Here is a 17,184-nt window from a genome sequence, read left to right on the forward strand (position 1 = left end):
TCCCTCTGTGCAGGGCATTCTCGGCTTCAATTGGATTTCACCAGAACAAACTCTTTAAATTATATCAACGTGTTTACCTGACTGATAAATTTAGGCTATTTCATGACTTCTACTTTTATTCATATCCATTGCAATGTATGTACAGACAGAGAATGGAGAGGTAAATGTTGCTTCTGAGTTGTGTACAATCAACTGGAACGGCAATAATCAAAACTGGAGTATGCTGAGATAGGCCTAACTTATGGATAAATTATCAAATATAAGGTGCACTCTAAACAGTTTCTTAAGCATCCCAAGAACTGAATTTGGCATATCTACCACCTCCCAAGTCTGTCTCTTTTGTTCAGTAGCTGTGTTACACAGTCATTTCAGATCTCTAAGTCTTGGCTTCTTCATCGGCAACAGAGGGAGAACATATACGGGCCTTATTTGTAGATGGAAGGGCCAAGTGAAATACACAAGAAAATGCATTGTAAATCTTAAAAGAATTCTATAAAGGTCCAATTTTCGTCTCTCATCCTACACTAGCCAACTACTAACTGTTTTTAAAAATCATTTAGAGGCTTACCTTACAGCAACAAGCAGAGCAGTTTTCACAAGTACTTACATGCTTTGTGTTTAAAGCTACAATTAATTCACATAATTTGTTCATTCTTTCACAATATCTAACTATTCTGAAAAGGGAGTACTTTCCACTTACAAAGCCACGTCCATCATAAGGGTGAATCCACAGGCTTAATTATTCTAACTTTTAAAGAAATTAAATAAACCCAACTAAAATTTAAATAGAAGAGCTGTAAGACATTTCGTCTATGAAATAATGAAATAATCTCTGGCATTTCAATGAAACAAATGGGCCAGTGGAGCTTTAACATCTTTATGATACAATGTTTTATACTTCAAAGAACAGTCTTTATTAAAGTGCCACTATGCTACCCAGAAATTTTTTTTTTTTAACCTAGAGCCATCCCTTTCCAAAATTCTAGAGGCAAAAATCAAACATTTCCTCTCTTCTCTCTCTCCTCTCCTCCCCGACAACACCCACCCCCAGCCACTTAGTCTTCAGAACTTTTACCTGAACATTCTTAAAGTTAAATAGTATTCTACTGGGGGGGGGGGCGGAGGAGGGAGCCATGGAGACATTTTTCTGCAGGATGGATGTGGTATGTTAACTCCCAAACCTTTATATTACAAATTACAATCTGAATTTGTTTTTTCTCCTTTGAAACTTCTGTCCAGCAGTCTCAGGAACCACCTCACCCCTCCCTTAGAACAGGCAACGTGCAAAAGAAGTCGGTTAAGGCCGTGCAGCTGAAGACATACTTGTGTCAAAGTGGGAATGTAAAAGTAATCAGAACTCCATGGGGTCTCCTTTGGTAAAGAAAAAAAACCCAACAACTATTCTCTGCAGCCGTGGCAGTAACGTTTCACACCGTTCACAGTTATTTTAAGCCCCTCTCCCACCATTTTCTTTCCTATCGTGTTCAAATTATAGTTAGAAGGGATAAAGTAGCTTCTATCAGGGCGACTGAAAACATTAAAATCCAAAGAATTTTAGTTAAGAACACCACACTGACTCTGTCCATCTCTATTTTGAATTTAAATGACAAATCCTCTAATGTTTGTCTTAATTGTCTCAAGTATCAACTACCTTAACGAACAGAAGTCTATCATCAGGCCCTTACCTAGTTCCTTTGCTTAGGTACCATCTGGATAGGGAGACGGGATGGATACGCCGAAGTTAGAGTATTTAAGTTTTCATTAAGAAAAGAGAGAATACACCAGAAAGTCTCTGCTAAGTCCCACGAGATGTTAAATAGAACCACGAACAGGAAGGGCCGCGGATTGGAGGGTCTCAGGCCGGGCTGGGAAATGGGAACGGGGGAAAGAATTGGGCATTCGGGTAGGGAAGAGGGAAGGAGACTGGCCGGACGCGACTGGTAAAGAATAAGGGGTGGGGACGCCAAGCAGAGCCAGCCTTCGTCCCCGGTGCCCAGCCCTGGGAGAGCCAACTCCGGGCAAGAAGGAGCCCTAGGCGGCGTCTCCCTCCCGGGGGACCCTGGGGGCGGCGGAGGCCAGAGGTAAGCCCGAGAGCGGACGGCGCCTACCCCGCGAGGGGCGAGGCGCGCCCGCCGCTTCTTACCTTCGGGCATCTCCCGGTCGCTGATGTGCTGCAGGTGGTGGCCTTCGCCACCTGCGAAATCCAACTCGGCGGGTTCCACGGTAGCCGCCGCCGGAGCTACTGCCACCGCGTTCCCGGCCGCCGCCTTGTAGACCTCAGACTCGCAGTCCGGCTCCGCTGACCCCCTGCGCCGGCCCAACTTGGGGCAGGCATTGCGGGACAGGCAACAAGACAGCGAGTTCCCCATGGGGCGCCTTCACTCCTCGCCGCCGCCGCCTCCGCTCGTCCCCCGACTCCGCCGAGCTCAGAAGCCGCCCCCTCCCCCAACAACGGCGCGGCGGGCACTGGCAGCCCCGGGCTATGCCGGGGCTGTGCCGCACATGCAGACGCGACTTCGCCCGCCGCTCTCCTGTCCGCCCAGCCGCCGGGCCCCGGGCAGGGGCGGCCGCACCCCCGCCGCCGCCGCCTCCCTGGAGCCAACTAGTCTGTGAGGACGGTGACCAGACCGGCTTATTTAAAAGGGGTGGGAAAAAAAAAAAAAAAAAAAAAAAAGGGGTGGGAACCAGACAAGCGCTGAGACGCGCAGCCACTGCAGGGAGAGAGCGCAGCCGGACCTCCTCCTCCTTCCGCCACCGCCTCCTGACTGAAAGTAGCTAGCCCGGCCGGCCCTTGCCTACCGGAATGTGTCCTTTGGTCACCTGGTTACGACGGACCAATCACGACCAGAGTTCCCTCCACGCGCCCTCCTCAGAGCGCAGGCATGGAACTCACAATGCCCCGCCCCCGCCCGCGGCTGCCCCGCCCCCCGAGCGGCGCGCCCCGGACTCTGGTTTCCATTCACCTCTCGCGCTCCGAGCTTTCGGGTCCTGCGGGAAGCACCGCGGGAGTTTGTTAATTGAAGCCGTCCTGAGTCAGTGGGCTCTGTAGAAAGCCCCTATTCGTAAAATGCCAGTTCAGTTAGCAACTCGGTTTCACCGGGCCAACAGTTGACTCATTTGATGTATTGCTCAACGAACTTAGTTTCACCCCAATTTTTGACCGTTTTTTATAACTGAATGCTCCTCCTGTCTTGCCTTCCAAAGAGTGTTAGTTTCCGCCTACAGTTTAACCATAGCAACCCCCGGGGCCCTGGTCCTACTCTCAATAAAGAGCTGTGGCTGTGTCTTGAATGAGACTCGAGGACACGTCACCCCTCCACTTCCTCATCAGTAAATTAGGTACCGAACTCCTCCCTCCCACCTCGGAGGCGCTGGGATTCAGCAACTCGCTTTTCTCGCCTGTTTCTCTCTTCCATGGCAGGAGTTTCCAGGTTTCCCTACTTTAGCCAACAACAACGCATAAAGTACGATTTTCTCATACAAACTTGAGAGTCACAAAGTGAGGTACCACGGTCTTGATTTGATGAAGATGATAACGATAGTTAACATTTGGCAAACACTATGCGCCCGCCCCCGTTCCAAGTGAGGTACTCATTTAACCCTCGGGAACAAAATCCTCAGAAACCTTCATTTTACAGATTTTACAGAAGCTAAGTAACGTTCCCAAGGTCACATGATTGCTCAGGGGTGTGGCCAGGATTTGATCCCTGATTGTGTGGATCCCCAAAGGCACCTTATTGTGATCATCAGAAAATAAAGGTAGAAGTCAAATTTGGTTGGAAGTGGCATAGTGTATCAGGATTTTCTTTTTTTAAGGAGGAACAATGTTTTGATGTGGATTTTAAAATACTTTCCCTTCATTCAACATTGATTAGTCCCTCCTACATGCCAGGCACCCGTGTGTGAAAAATAGTCCTGCCCTCAGTGACCTCAGGCACGGTGAGAAAACAAAGGCTTAGAAAGCCCAATAGTCTGAGGTCACACTGCTGCAAAGTACTTAAACCTGAAATTCAAACCTAGATCTATTAACCCCAAGTAGATGCTGGGGTAAAGAGCTTGGTTTTCTTCCCAGAAACATGAGAGCCATTGAATGTTGTGAAGTTAAGGAGTCACTATCAGGTGGTTTGTAGTGAGGTCACGCTTGAGAATAAGTAGGACTGATGGAAGCAACAAAACCCATTAAGAGACTTTATATTCATCTAAGAGAGGAGTGAGGGTTCAAACTAAAGGCAGTGGCAGAGATTGGAGTGGAGGGAAAGGATCTGAGGTCATTTGGGAGGTAGACTAGAAGTGCTCAGTGACTAGATATGGAGCGGGAAGGGGAAAAGAGAAGCAAAAATGGCTGCTAGGGTTCTGGCTTAGGGAACTATGTAGACTGTGGTTACTTTTTCTTAGATAGTGCAGGAAAAGGAAGAGGTTTGGGAAGGAAGATCATTTTGGGTTCTGTTAAGCGGAACATGGAAATGGAGCTCTCTGGTTGAAAGTAAGCCTCTGCAGGCTAAGTCCATTTTGTGATATCCCAACTTATGTTTTCAAAAATAACACATTAAATCAATTTAAAAATGTGATTGGGGAAATTCCCTAATGTTGACAGCTAAGAATATCACATTTTTCATGGAGCAACTTGGAATCTATGGTTTTAGTAAATGAGGCATCCTATGTAAATTAAAACTGGTAAATGAGAGCTCTACCCACCACCAGAGCCTCCCATCAAGCCTCTTAGATAGCCTCAACCACCAGAGGGCAGACAGCAGAAGCAAGAAAAACGACAATCCTGCAGCCTGTGGACCAAGAAACACAGTTAGAGAAAGATAGACAAGATGAAAAGGCAGAGGGCTATGTACCAGATGAAGGAACAAGAAAAACCCCCAGAAAAACAACTAAATGAAATGGAGATAGGCAACCTTCCAGAGAAAGAATTCAGAATAATGATAGTGAAGATGATCCAGGACCTCGGAATAAGAATGGAGGCAAAGATTGAGAAGGTGCAAGAAATGATTAACCAAGACCTAGAAGGATTAAAGAACAAACAAACAGAGATGACCAATACAATAACTGAAATGAAAACTACACTAGAAGGAATCAATAGCAGAATAACTGAGGCAGAAGAACGGATAAGTGACCTGGAAGACAGAATGGTGGAATTCACTGCTGTGGAACAGACTAAAGAAAAAAGAATGAAAAGAAATGAAGACAGCCTAAGAGACCTCTGGGACAACATTAAATGCAACAACATTCGCATTATAGGGGTCCCAGAAGGAGAAGAGAGAGAGAAAGGACCAGAGAAAATATTTGAAGAGATTATAGTCGAAAACTTCCCTAACATGGGAAAGGAAATAGCCACCCAAGTCCAGGAAGCGCAGAGAGTCCCATACAGGATAAACCCAAGGAGAAACACGCCGAGACACATAGTAATCAAACTGGCAAAAATTAAAGACAAAGAAAAATTATTGAAAGCAGCATGGGAAAAACGACAAATAACATACAAGGGAACTCCCATAAGGTTAACAGCTGATTTCTCAGCAGAAACTCTGCAAGCCAGAAGGGAGTGGCATGATATACTTAAAGTGATGAAAGGGAAGAACCTACAACCAAGATTACTCTACCCGGCAAGGATCTCATTTAGATTGGATGGAGAAAGCAAAAGCTTTAGAGACAAGCAAAAGCTAAGAGAATTCAGCACCGCCAAACCAGCTCTACAACAAATGCTAAAGGAACTTCTCTAAGTGGGAAACACAAGAGAAGAAAAGGACCTACAAAAACAAACCCAAAACAATTAAGAAAATGGTCATAGGAACATCCATATCGATAATTACCTTAAACGTGAATGGATTAAATGCCCCAACCAAAAGACATAGACTGGCTGAATGGATACAAAAACAAGACCCATATATATGCTGTCTACAAGAGACCCACTTTAGACCTAGGGACACATACAGACTGAAAGTGAGGGGATGGAAAAAGATATTCCATGCAAATGGAAATCAAAAGAAAGCTGGAGTAGCTATACTCATATCAGATAAAATAGACTTTAAAATAAAGAGTGTTACAAGAGACAAGGAAGGACACTACATAATGATCAAGGGATCAATCCAAGAAAAAGATATAACAATTATAAATACACGTGCACCCAACATACAAGCACCTCAATACATAAGGCAACTGCTAATAGCTATAAAAGAGGAAATCGACAGTGACACAATAATAGTGGGAGACTTTAACACCTCACTTACACCCATGGACAGATCATCCAGACAGAAAATTAATAAGGAAACACAAGCTTTAAATGACACAATAGACCAGAGAGATTTAATTGATATTTATAGGACATTCCATCCACAAACAGCAGATTACACTTTCTTCTCAAGTGCACATGGAACATTCTCCAGGATAGATCCCATCTTGGGTCACAAATCAAGCCTTGGTAAATTTAAGAAAACTGAAATCATATCAAGCATCTTTTCCGACCACAGCGCTGTAAGATTAGAAATCAATTACAGGGAAAGAAAACGTAAAAAACACAAACACATGGAGGCTAAACAATACGTTACTAAATCTCTTCACCAAGAGATCAGTGAAGAAATCAAAGAGGAAATTAAAAAATACCTAGAGACAAATGACAATGAAAACACGATGATCCAAAACCTATGGGATGCAGCAAAAGCAGTTCTAAGAGGGAAATTAATAGCAATACAAGCCTACCTCAAGAAACAAGAAAAATCTCAAATAACCAAGCTAACCTTACACCTAAAGGAACTAGAGAAAGAAGAACAAACAAACCCAAAGTTAGTAGAAGGAAAGAAATCATAAAGATCAGAGCAGAAAGAAATGAAATAGACACAAAGAAAATAATAGCAAAGATCAATAAAACTAAAAGCTGGTTCTTTGAGAAGATAAACAAAATTGATAAACCTTTAGCCAGACTCATCAAGAAGAAGAGGGAGAGGACTCAAATCAATGAAATTAGAGATGTAAAGGAGAAGTTACAACGGACACCGCAGAAGTACAAAGTATCATGAGAGACCACTACAAGCAACTCTATGCCAATAAAACGGACAACCTGGAGGAAATGGACAAATTCTTAGGTATAACCTTCCAAGAGTGAACCAGGAAGAAATAGAGAATATGAACAGACCAATCACAAGTAATGAAATTGAAATGGTGATTAAAAATCTTCCAACAAACAAAAGTCCAGGACCAGATGGCTTCACAGGTGAATTCTATCAAACATTTAGAGAAGAGCTAATACCCATCCTTCTCAAACTCTTCCAAAAAATTGCAGAGGAAGGAACACTCCCAAACTCGTTCTTTGAGGCCACCATCACCCTGATACCAAAACCAGACAGAGATACCTCAAAAAAAGAAAATTACAGACCAATATCACTGATGAATATAGATGCAAAAATCCTCAACAAAATACTAGCAAACAGAATCCAACAACACATGAAAACGATCATACACCATGATCAAGTGGGATCTATCCCAGGGATGCAAGGATTCTTCAATATACGCAAATCAATCAATGTGATACACCATATTAAGAAACTGAAGAAGAAAAACCATATAATCATCTCAATAGATGCAGAAAAAGCTTTTGACAAAATTCAACACCCATTTATGATAAAAACTCTCCAGAAAGTGGGCATAGAGGGAACCTACCTCAACATAATAAAGGCCATATATGACAAACCCAAAGCAAAACATCATTCTCAATGGTGAAAAACTGAAAGCATTTCCTCTAAGACCAGGAACCAAACAAGGATGTCCACTCTCACCACTATTATTCAACACAATTTTGGAAGTCCTAGCCACAGCAGTCAGAGAAGAAGAATAAAAGGAATCCAAATTGGAAAAGAAGAAATAAAACTTATTGTTTTTAGATGACATGACACTATACATAGAGAATCCTAAAGATGCCACCAGAAAACTACTAGAGCTAATCAATGAATTTGGTAAAGTTGCAGGATACAAAATTAATGCACAGAAATCTCTTGCATTCCTATACACTAACAATGAAAGATCAGAAAGAGAAATTAAGGAAACAATCCCATTCACCATTGCAACAAAAAGAGTAAAATACCTAGGAATAAACCTACCTAGGGAGACAAAAGACCTGTACTCACAAACCTATAAGACACTGATGAAAGAAATCAAAGATGACACAAACAGATGGAGAGACATACCATGTTCTTGGATTGGAAGAATCAATATTGTGAAAATGACTATACTACCCAAAGCAATCTACAGATTCCGTGCAATCCCTATCAAAATACCAGTGGCATTATTTACAGAACTAGAACAAAAAACCTGAAAACTTGTAGGAGACACAAAAGACCCCAAATAGCCAAAGCAGTCTTGAGGGAAAAAAACAGAGCTGGAGGAATCAGACTCCCTTACTTCAGACTATACTACAAAGCTACAGTAATCAAGACAATATGGTACTGGCACAAAACCAGAAATATAGATCAATGGAACAGGATAGAAAGCCCAGAGATAAACCCACACACCTATGGTCAACTAATCTATGACAAAGGAGGCAAGGATATAAAATGGAGAAAAGACAGTCTCTTCAATAAGTGGTGCTGGGAAAACTGGACAGCTACTTGTAAAAGAATGAAATTAGAACACTCCCTAACACCATACACAAAAATAAACTCAAAATGGATTAGAAACCTAAATGTAAGACTGGACACTATAAAACTCTTAGAGGAGACATAGGAAGAACACTCTTTGACATAAATCACAGCAAGATCTTTTTTGGTCCACCTCCTAGAGTAATGGAAATAAAAACAAAAATAAACAAATAGGACCTAATGAAACTTAAAAGTTTTGCACAGCAAAGGAAACTACAAACAAGACGAAAAGACAACCCTCAGAATGGGAGATAATATTTGCAAATGAATCAACGGACAAATGATTAATCTCCAAAATATATAAACAGCTCATGCAGCTCAATATTAAAAAAAAACAAACAACCCAATCAAAAAATGGGCAGAAGACCTAAATAGACATTTCTCCAAAGAAGACATACAGATGGCCAAGAAGCACATGAAAAGCTGCTCAACATCACTAATTATTAGAGACATGCAATCAAAACTACATTGAGGGCTTCCCTGGTGGCGCAGTGGTTGAGAGTCTGCCTGCTAATGCAGGGGACACGGGTTCGAGCCCTGGTCTGGGAAGATCCCACATGCCGCGGAACAGCCGGGCCCGTGAGCCACAATTACTGAGCCTGCGCGTCTGGAGCCTGTGCTCCGCAACAAGAAAGGCCGCGATAGTGAGAGGCCCGTGCACCGCGATGAAGAGTGGCCCCCACTTGCTGCAACTGGAGAAAGCCCTCGCACAGAAATGAAGACCCAACACAGCCAAAAACAAATAAATAAATTTCTTTAAAAAAAAAAAAAAAAACTACATTGAGGTATCACCTTACGCCGGTCAGAATGGGCATCATCAGAAAATCTACAAACAACAAATGCTGGAGAGGGTGTGGAGGAGAGAGAACTCTCTTGCACTGTTGGTGGGAATGTAAATTGATACAGCCGCTATGGAGAACAGTATGGAGGTTCCTAAAAAAACTAAAAATAGAATTACCACATGACCCAGCAGTCCCACTACTGGGCATATACCCACAGAAAACCATAATTCAAAAAGACACATGCACCCCAATGTTCACTGCAGCACTATTTACAATAGGCAGGATATGGAAGCAACCTAAATACCCATCAGCAGACAAATGGATAAAGAAGATGTGGTACATATATACAATAGAATATTACTCAACCATAAACAGGAACGAAATTGGGTCATTTGTAGTGACGTGGATGGATCTACGTCATACAGAGTCTGTCATACAGAGTGAAGTTAAGTCAGAAAGAGAAAAACAAATATCGTATATTAACGCATATATGTGGAACCTCGAAAAACCAGTTTGCAGGGCAGAAATAGAGATACAAGTGTAGAGAACAAGGGGGGAAGAGTGGTGGTGGGGTGTTCTGGTGGGATGAATTGGGAGACTGGGAGTGACATGTATACACTAATATGTATAAAATGGATAACTAAGAAGAACCTGCTGTATAAAAAAATAAATAAAATAAAATACAAAAATTAAAAAAAAAAAATAGAGAAGTCACCCTGCTCCTTGTGTGTATCCTGCCTTGTGGCTGAAGCCCCTGGCACCACGGGGCAGAGCATGCCTGGACCATGTTGAATTGCTGAGAGCTCTTGGGGCTGGCAGGGACATATGACAGGGGCAGGGACTGGGGTGCTGGGGCAGCTGGGACCAGGAGTTCCGGAGATTTCAGGAGTTGCAGGAGTGAGCTCAGCCAGCTCCCCACGAAGAGGAGCCTTGGTCCCAGGCAAGGGAGAGAAGGTACGAAATCAGGCTCAGACCTGCAGTCATTTCTTGAAGTTTGCAGCTCATGGCTCACCATCACCTCTCTCTCCATCAGTACCCCTGACCTGTCTTGAGGGTTTCCGTTTCTGCACAGATGATATTTCCAACAAACTGGCCTTGAAGTTCTCATGCCTCACTTCCAAAGATCTTGAACTCTATGCCACACACACCCAAGGTCATACACTAGGCCCATGCTGGCCACTATAGGAACCACTAGCCATGTGTGCTATTTAAATCTTAGTTAATTAAAATGAAATAAAATTTAAAACTCAGTTCCTCAGTCCCACGGCCCACATTTCAGGGACTCGATAGTCACATGTGGCTAGTGGCTACCATACTGGATCACGCAGAGAGCATGCTTACCACCGCAGAAAGGTGTATTGGACGGTGCTGCCCTAGACCCTGTCACTAACAGAAACTGCCCCCTTTCTATTACCAGTGTCCAGCACCCCCCTAGAGACTCCCACCTCCTCCTTGTATAGACTCTGACTCTAATGCAGCCTTCAACCACAATGGGATTTTCAATCTCTGTCCAGGGACACCTCAGAGATACTGAGGGGTCGGTTCCAGACCACCGCAAGAAAGCGAATATCACGTGAAGTTTTTGGTTTCCACTGCATATAAAAGTTATGTTTATACTATACTGTAGTCTACTAAATGTGCAATAGCCTTTTGTTTAAAAAGACAAGGAGTATACCTTAATTTAAAAATACTTTATTGCTAAAAATGTGAACCAATATCTGCCAATGCTAGGTTGCTACAAACCTTCAACTTGTAAAAAACGCAGTATCTGCAAAGTACGATAAAATGAGGTCTGCCCATATTAGTTTCCTGAGGCTGCTGTAACCAACTACCACAAACTGTGTTGATTCTCTCATGGTCCCTCACAGTTCTGGAGGTCAGAAGTCCAAAATCAAGGTGTAGGCAGGGCCAGGCTCTCTCTGAAAGCTCTAGGGGAGGATCCTTCCTTGCCTCTTTCTAGCACCATTGTCTAGGGGTTGCCAACAATCCTTGGCTTGTGGCTGCATGACTCCAATCTGTCTCTGGCTCCACCACTGCCACCCTAGTCACCATCACCTCTATGGAAAATGTACGGCAGTTCCTGAGAAAATTAAAAATAGAAAACCATATGATCCAGCAATCCCATTTCTGGATATATATCCAAAGAAATGGAAAGCGGGGTCTTGAAGAGATATTTGCACCCCCGTGTTCACAGCAGCATTGATCACAATTGCCAAGAGGCGGAAGCAACCCAAGTGTCCATCAACGGATGAATGGATGATCACCATGTGGTATACACACACAATAGAATATCATTCAGCCTTACACAGCAAGTTCTGACAGACAGGTGAACCTTGGGAACCTTATGCTAAGTACAATAAACTAGTCACAAGAAGACAAACACGGTATGATACCACCTCCGTGGAATTTAGATTAGATTAGTCAAATTTATAGAGCCAGAAGGAACTGTGGTTGCCAGGAGCTGGGGGCAGGAGGATATGGGTAGTTAATGTTTAATGTGTACAGAGTTTCACTTCGGGCAGATGAAGAGAGTTCTGGAGGTTGGCTGCATGGTAATGCGAAGACAGTCAACACTACTGAACTGCACGCTGACAAATGGTTACCTTGGTAAATTTAATGCTGTGTCTATTCTATGGGCCCCCCCCCCCCCCCCCCGAAAATAAAACAAAAAGCCTGTGTCTTTTGCTGCCCTGGCCCCAGGCTAGCCCCACCCTTACACGTGACACTGCTCTGCGAGGGTGTGTCCTGGGTGGACTTTAACAACCAGGCCCTGGGGCATCACGGGAGGAGCGAAAATGGAGAAATGGTACTCACCCGCCTTGGGTGCTATGGGGCCAAAAGGTCGAGCACGGCCAGTGGACTTAACCGGCAAGGAGCCGTGCCTGCGCCTGCGCCTGCGCCTGCCGGCTGCCCTGGAGCCTGAGCAGCGCCTCGGTCCCTCCTAACAGAATCTGACCTGGCTCTGGGAAAGCCCTGAGAGGGACCTCATCCTACCCTGTGCTTCAAAGCAAACCATTCAAGGCCCAGAGAGGGCAAGTGACTGGTTCTGGGTCACTCAGCAAGTCAGAGGCAGAGCCAAGTCCTGAAGTGTGGCTCCTCTGATTCTAGAGCGTCATTTAGTTCATCTCTCATGTATACTGTGCCCTTTTTCTGACAATGTGAGTGTCAGAGCGATTCTATCAGGAACGTGGGCCTGACACTGACAACTCAGAAGGCTGAACTAAGCAGTGGGGAGTTGGGTGAGGGCCCGTGGATTGATGCTCAGGGATCAGTTACCTGCTTTACGGGAGAAATTGCTGCCTCCATCCTTGGGTGGGTCTCTGGGGGTCAGAGCCAGATCCATCTGGCCCCTGGGGTGGCCCCTGTGGTGGCTTCCCAGGAGAACCATCAGAGGCCTGGTCGGATGACTGGGAAGGTTCATCCTCCTCTGGAAAAACAAAAAAAAAGAGGTGGGGGAGCTCCCAGTGGGGTGGGCAGCTGAGGGACCAGAGGCCCCACACGGCGCCCTCCACCATCTCCCGAAACTCCCAAGAACTCTGATGTTGGGAGGGGACCTCAATGGCAGCTGTGCTAAGAGGTGACAAAGATGCTTGGAGGTGAACCCAAGGAGAAGACAGAGAGAGGGAGACCCAGCACCAACGCGGAGCTGGCAGGTTCCAGACTTCACAGAGCAGGAGTGTGAGGCCCAGGAGATTAGAGACCTGATGGGGCACAGTGCACCTGGTGGCAGCTCCAGGCCAGAACCCAGACCCCCTCCGCCCTCGTTCAGGTACCCCAAGCCCTGGGCCACCCCGCCCTCTGGAGCTTCCCTAGGGCACTCACCATCAGAGGGGGATTCCGGCCGGAAGGGGTCAGTGGCATCTCCTCCCCCGCTCTCTATGGCTTTAGCTGACATCTTGGAGGCAGTGTGGGAACACTAGGTGCAGAGCCAAGGACACCACTATCTTTCTGAGAAACAGAGTGTGAAAATCAGAAGTGCTCTGCCTGATTTATGATGGACTGGCGGGGGGAGGGCAGGGGCACCTCTCTGTTGCCCCAGACTTGTCCTCTGTCCTACAGGAGCCTGCGGGCACTGCCAGCCTGCCCCCCAAATCTGCACAGACCACAGATTTTAAAGTTAATAATGACTTTGCTTGGCTCCCTGATCTCCAGAATCCTGTTCACCTCTAATAATCCATCTTTCCCCGCCCACTGCCCACCCAGCCTAAGTCTTAGGGCTTCAGAGTGACCTGGGTTGATACAAGACTGGAGGTTCCCAAAGTCTCCTGGTAAAGGTGGGCTCAAGCCCCTTCCCAGCACACTCACCTCTGGTCACAGTGACAGCAGCCCTGGATGGAAGCAGAGAGGGATACAGTGAGTGGAGTCCTGTTGCTCTCTCCCCTCCCCCACCTCCTACGGCCCTGCCTACCCTGCGAGGTCACTGTCTGGGAAGGAAGAGCAGTGTCAGAAGTTCTGCAGGTAGTGAGGCTGCCGAGGACGCCAGCTGGGTGTTAACGTCCCCTACTGTGACTGTGTTCCTGTCAGCTTCCCCTTTCATGGCCGTTAGCATTTGCCTTATGTATTGAGTTGCCCCTATGTTGGGGGCAGAAATATTTACAATTGTTATATCTTCGTCTAGGACTGATCCCTCGGTCATTATGTAGTGTTCTTCTTTGTCTCTTGGAAGAGTCTTTATTTTAAAGTCTATTTTGTCTGATATGAGAATTGCTACTCCAGCTTTCTTCTGCTTTCCATTTGCATGGCAATCTTTTTCCATCGCCTCCATGCTGGATGACGTCTAAGCCCAAAAGGCCAAGGAGGAAGTGAGTCTCTCTCTTCCCAGGCTTGGTGCCAGGTAGAACTCACCTTTGCACGCTAATGCAAGGGTGAGGCCCGCGTGGTGAGTCTTCCGCGGGAGCGTTATTTCCCCTCTCAAAATCCCTTCTTGGATATGTGACAAATCCATAGTCCTCCTTTTCATAAAACTCGACTGCAATTCTTGTGAACTTTATTTTATATGAGATCGTCCTTCCCCTGCCTGCCATGATTTACAAATTTATAGCACAAAACATTTTACCTTGGCTGACAAATGGCACAGAGCCCTAATCTCACATCTGTAATAACCAAGGCGGCAGTATGGGTTGCTGGTTAACAGCATGATCTCTGACCAGTGCCTGGGTTGGAATCCTTAGTTGTGACCTTTGGCAAGTGAATTACCCTTGATGTGCCTTAGTTTGGACGCACATAGGCACTCACAAAATAGGTGCTATTATTACATTTACTTCTTTCTGTTCCTTACCCCTGGTGGAATAAGTCTCATGAAAAGTGTAGATTTGTCTGTCATCTTCCCCTGGGTCAGGAGCTCAGTAAATTTTGTTTTTTTAAGATTTTTTTTGATGTGGACCATTTTTAAAGTCTTTAATGAATTTATTACAATATTTCTTCTGTTTTATGTTTTGGTTTTTCTGACCGTGAGGCATGTGGGATCTTATATCCCCGACCAGGGATCGAACCTGCACTCCCTGCCTTGGAAGGCGAAGTCCTATCCACTGGACCGCCAGGGAAGTCCCAGTAAATGTGTTTTGAATGAAAGAATGAATAAGGAGAAAAAAGGGGAAAGTGAGAATCTCAGTGTGAAGCTGGGGGGAAAAGGAGGGGCAGGAAATGGAAGAAGGGGCAGAATCAGGGGTGGAAGAGGCCTCTGCTTGGAATATGCTTGAATGTCCTGGGAAATGAGGCTTTGTCCCTTGTGCAATACAAGGACATGAGGGACCAGACCTAGGACCTGTCTGTCCCCCACCCCCACCCCTGCTTAGCTTTAGGACAACAGCCCCAAACAGCTCAGCAAAAACTGCTCCAGTTTCCCCTGGGATACTGGGTGACACTGTCCATGGGACACAGAGGGGAGAGGTTTTCACAGCAAGGTTGCAGGAGCCCCTCCTCCACGTCACTTGGTATCCAATCTACTTTCCTGGCAGAATTCAGGGCATGAGGGACATCCCCCTCCTGGAGAAACAGGCCTATTGGTTTCTCTGAATTTCCTGTCACTAGAAGACAGCTAGAAAGACAACCTATGGAACAGTAGAGATTGGTACCATCAGACCACATGTGACATTAAAAACACCACAAACAAGGGTAAGAGACATGGAATCTACTGAGGGGAAAAAAAAAAAAAAAAACCCAATACCCTTTGCATCACTAGAATCCCCAATGTAAAGAGAGTTCTTATGAAACAGTTTTTCAAAAGAACTGTCTTTAAAAAGGAACTCAGATTAGAAGAGGTGGTTCCTAAAAAAAGAATTATACACGGCCAATAAATATTTGAAAACGTGTTCAATCTTGCTAATACTAAAAATCATTTTTAAGAGATAACTTTGTGCGTGTGTGTGTGTGTGTGTGTGTGTGTGTGTGTGTGTTCCATGCATCTATTAGTCAGGGTTTGGCTGCAGATAACAGAAGTCACTCTAGGTAACTTAAGCAGAACAGGTTTTTTGGGTTGTTTTGGTCGTGCAGCGGTCTCCATGGGTCACCGACCATGGGACCGGCCTCTGTCTCGGCGGCCTGAGGAGCCTGAGGGCCCTTGGGGTTCTGGGAGCCTGGGTCCCTCAGTGATGACAGCTGGCAGCGTTTGGGGACCTGGCCCTGCGGGCGCCAGCAGCTGAGATCTGCCTCCTTAGCGGGGCCTGGGCACTGGCGGGAGGACCCTGACCGGCTGCTGGACTAAGGCTCCCGGGCAGGGTAACCTGTCTGCACAGGGAACCCCTCCTCTTAGGCAGTGCCTGGACCTCGAAGGGTGAACGTTGTGCCTTGGGACCTTGCCCTTCCTTGTCAGAACAGAGAATAACATTTGTTTGGTGGAGGCTAACAGGAACATGGTAACCTGACTGTGACCTGACCTCAAGAACAAGGGATGTGACACCAGCAAGTTTGCAACCACTAACCACGCCCCTCCCTCACCTTTCCTATAAAAGGGCTTTGCTGAAAGCTTGGGGAGTTCTGGGTTTTTAAGGCATGAGCCACCCGTCTCCTTGAAGGGCCCTGCAATATACCTTTCTCTGCTCCAAACTGACGTTTTGGTATTGTTTGGCCTCACTGTTTGTCAGGCACACAGACTTGCGTTCCGTAACATGACCTCTTCCTTGGGTTTGATAATTTGCCAAAAGGCTCACAGATCTCACGAAAGCACTTTACTCACCACTACTGATTTATTACAAAGGATATTAAAGGATACAAATGAACAGCCAGATGGAAAAGTACCTATGAGGAAGTCCGGAGCACAGGAAGTGCAGTCCCCGTAGACTTCAGGCACCAGTTGGGCACAGACTATGCCACCCAGACTCTTGGGGACACACTGGCAAGTTCCTCCAAGAAATGAGTTAAGCTGTGTCCCATGGTGGCTCCAGGGTGGTCGGGAGGCTCACTCGACCTAAGCTTGGTGAATTCCCCCATTGTCCTTTAGGACTTCCCAAAGTCACCGGACATAGAGACAGTGCGTGGGAAAGGTTTCCCAGATGGTCTGGTGATCCCCACATCGAAAAAATGATTAACTACCGTGAAGCTGATTTCTCTGCATATAACAAAGGACCCAGTTTAGCTTGATTATTGCAGGCAGCCCGACCTTCCCCAACCATCAGTGAGCAACAGGCGAGGCATGAAAACCTGCGGAAAACAACACCTCCAATACAGGCTGGTTGAGTTGTAAATTAAATGCTAAAACATTTGCGAGGCTCCAGGCACACAGCCAGTACGTAAACAGCCACTGCGCTAAAACCAAAGCAAGAATACAAGAA

General features: G+C 45.6%; 1 protein-coding gene across 26 annotated transcripts in view; it reads right to left on the reverse strand.

Annotated features, from left to right (window-relative positions):
* LOC309621758 (cyclin-Y-like protein 1) overlaps positions 1-17,184 on the reverse strand; it is a 52,521-nt gene that overhangs the window by 34,433 nt on the left and 904 nt on the right. For 5 of the 26 annotated variants that reach the window (XM_082409107.1, XM_082409105.1, XM_082409104.1 and 2 more), the window contains exons 2-4: positions 13,721-13,743; positions 13,238-13,363; positions 12,692-12,842 (exon numbers count right to left, since the gene is read on the reverse strand). In XM_082409107.1, the coding sequence (XP_082265233.1) occupies positions 12,692-12,842; positions 13,238-13,276 (190 nt within the window). In that variant the 5' untranslated portion in view covers positions 13,277-13,363; positions 13,721-13,743. Of the gene's footprint in view, positions 1-2,143; positions 2,937-7,768; positions 9,114-9,425; positions 12,058-12,691; positions 12,843-13,237; positions 13,364-13,720; positions 13,744-13,823; positions 14,167-16,651; positions 17,182-17,184 lie in introns of those variants that run through there. The other 21 variants (XM_082409090.1, XM_082409089.1, XM_082409088.1 and 18 more) reach the window with 17 other exon arrangements.

This window comes from Balaenoptera borealis (assembly GCF_965194805.1).
Source record: "Balaenoptera borealis genome assembly, contig: HAP1_SCAFFOLD_960, whole genome shotgun sequence".
NCBI classification, from domain to species: domain Eukaryota; kingdom Metazoa; phylum Chordata; class Mammalia; order Artiodactyla; family Balaenopteridae; genus Balaenoptera; species Balaenoptera borealis.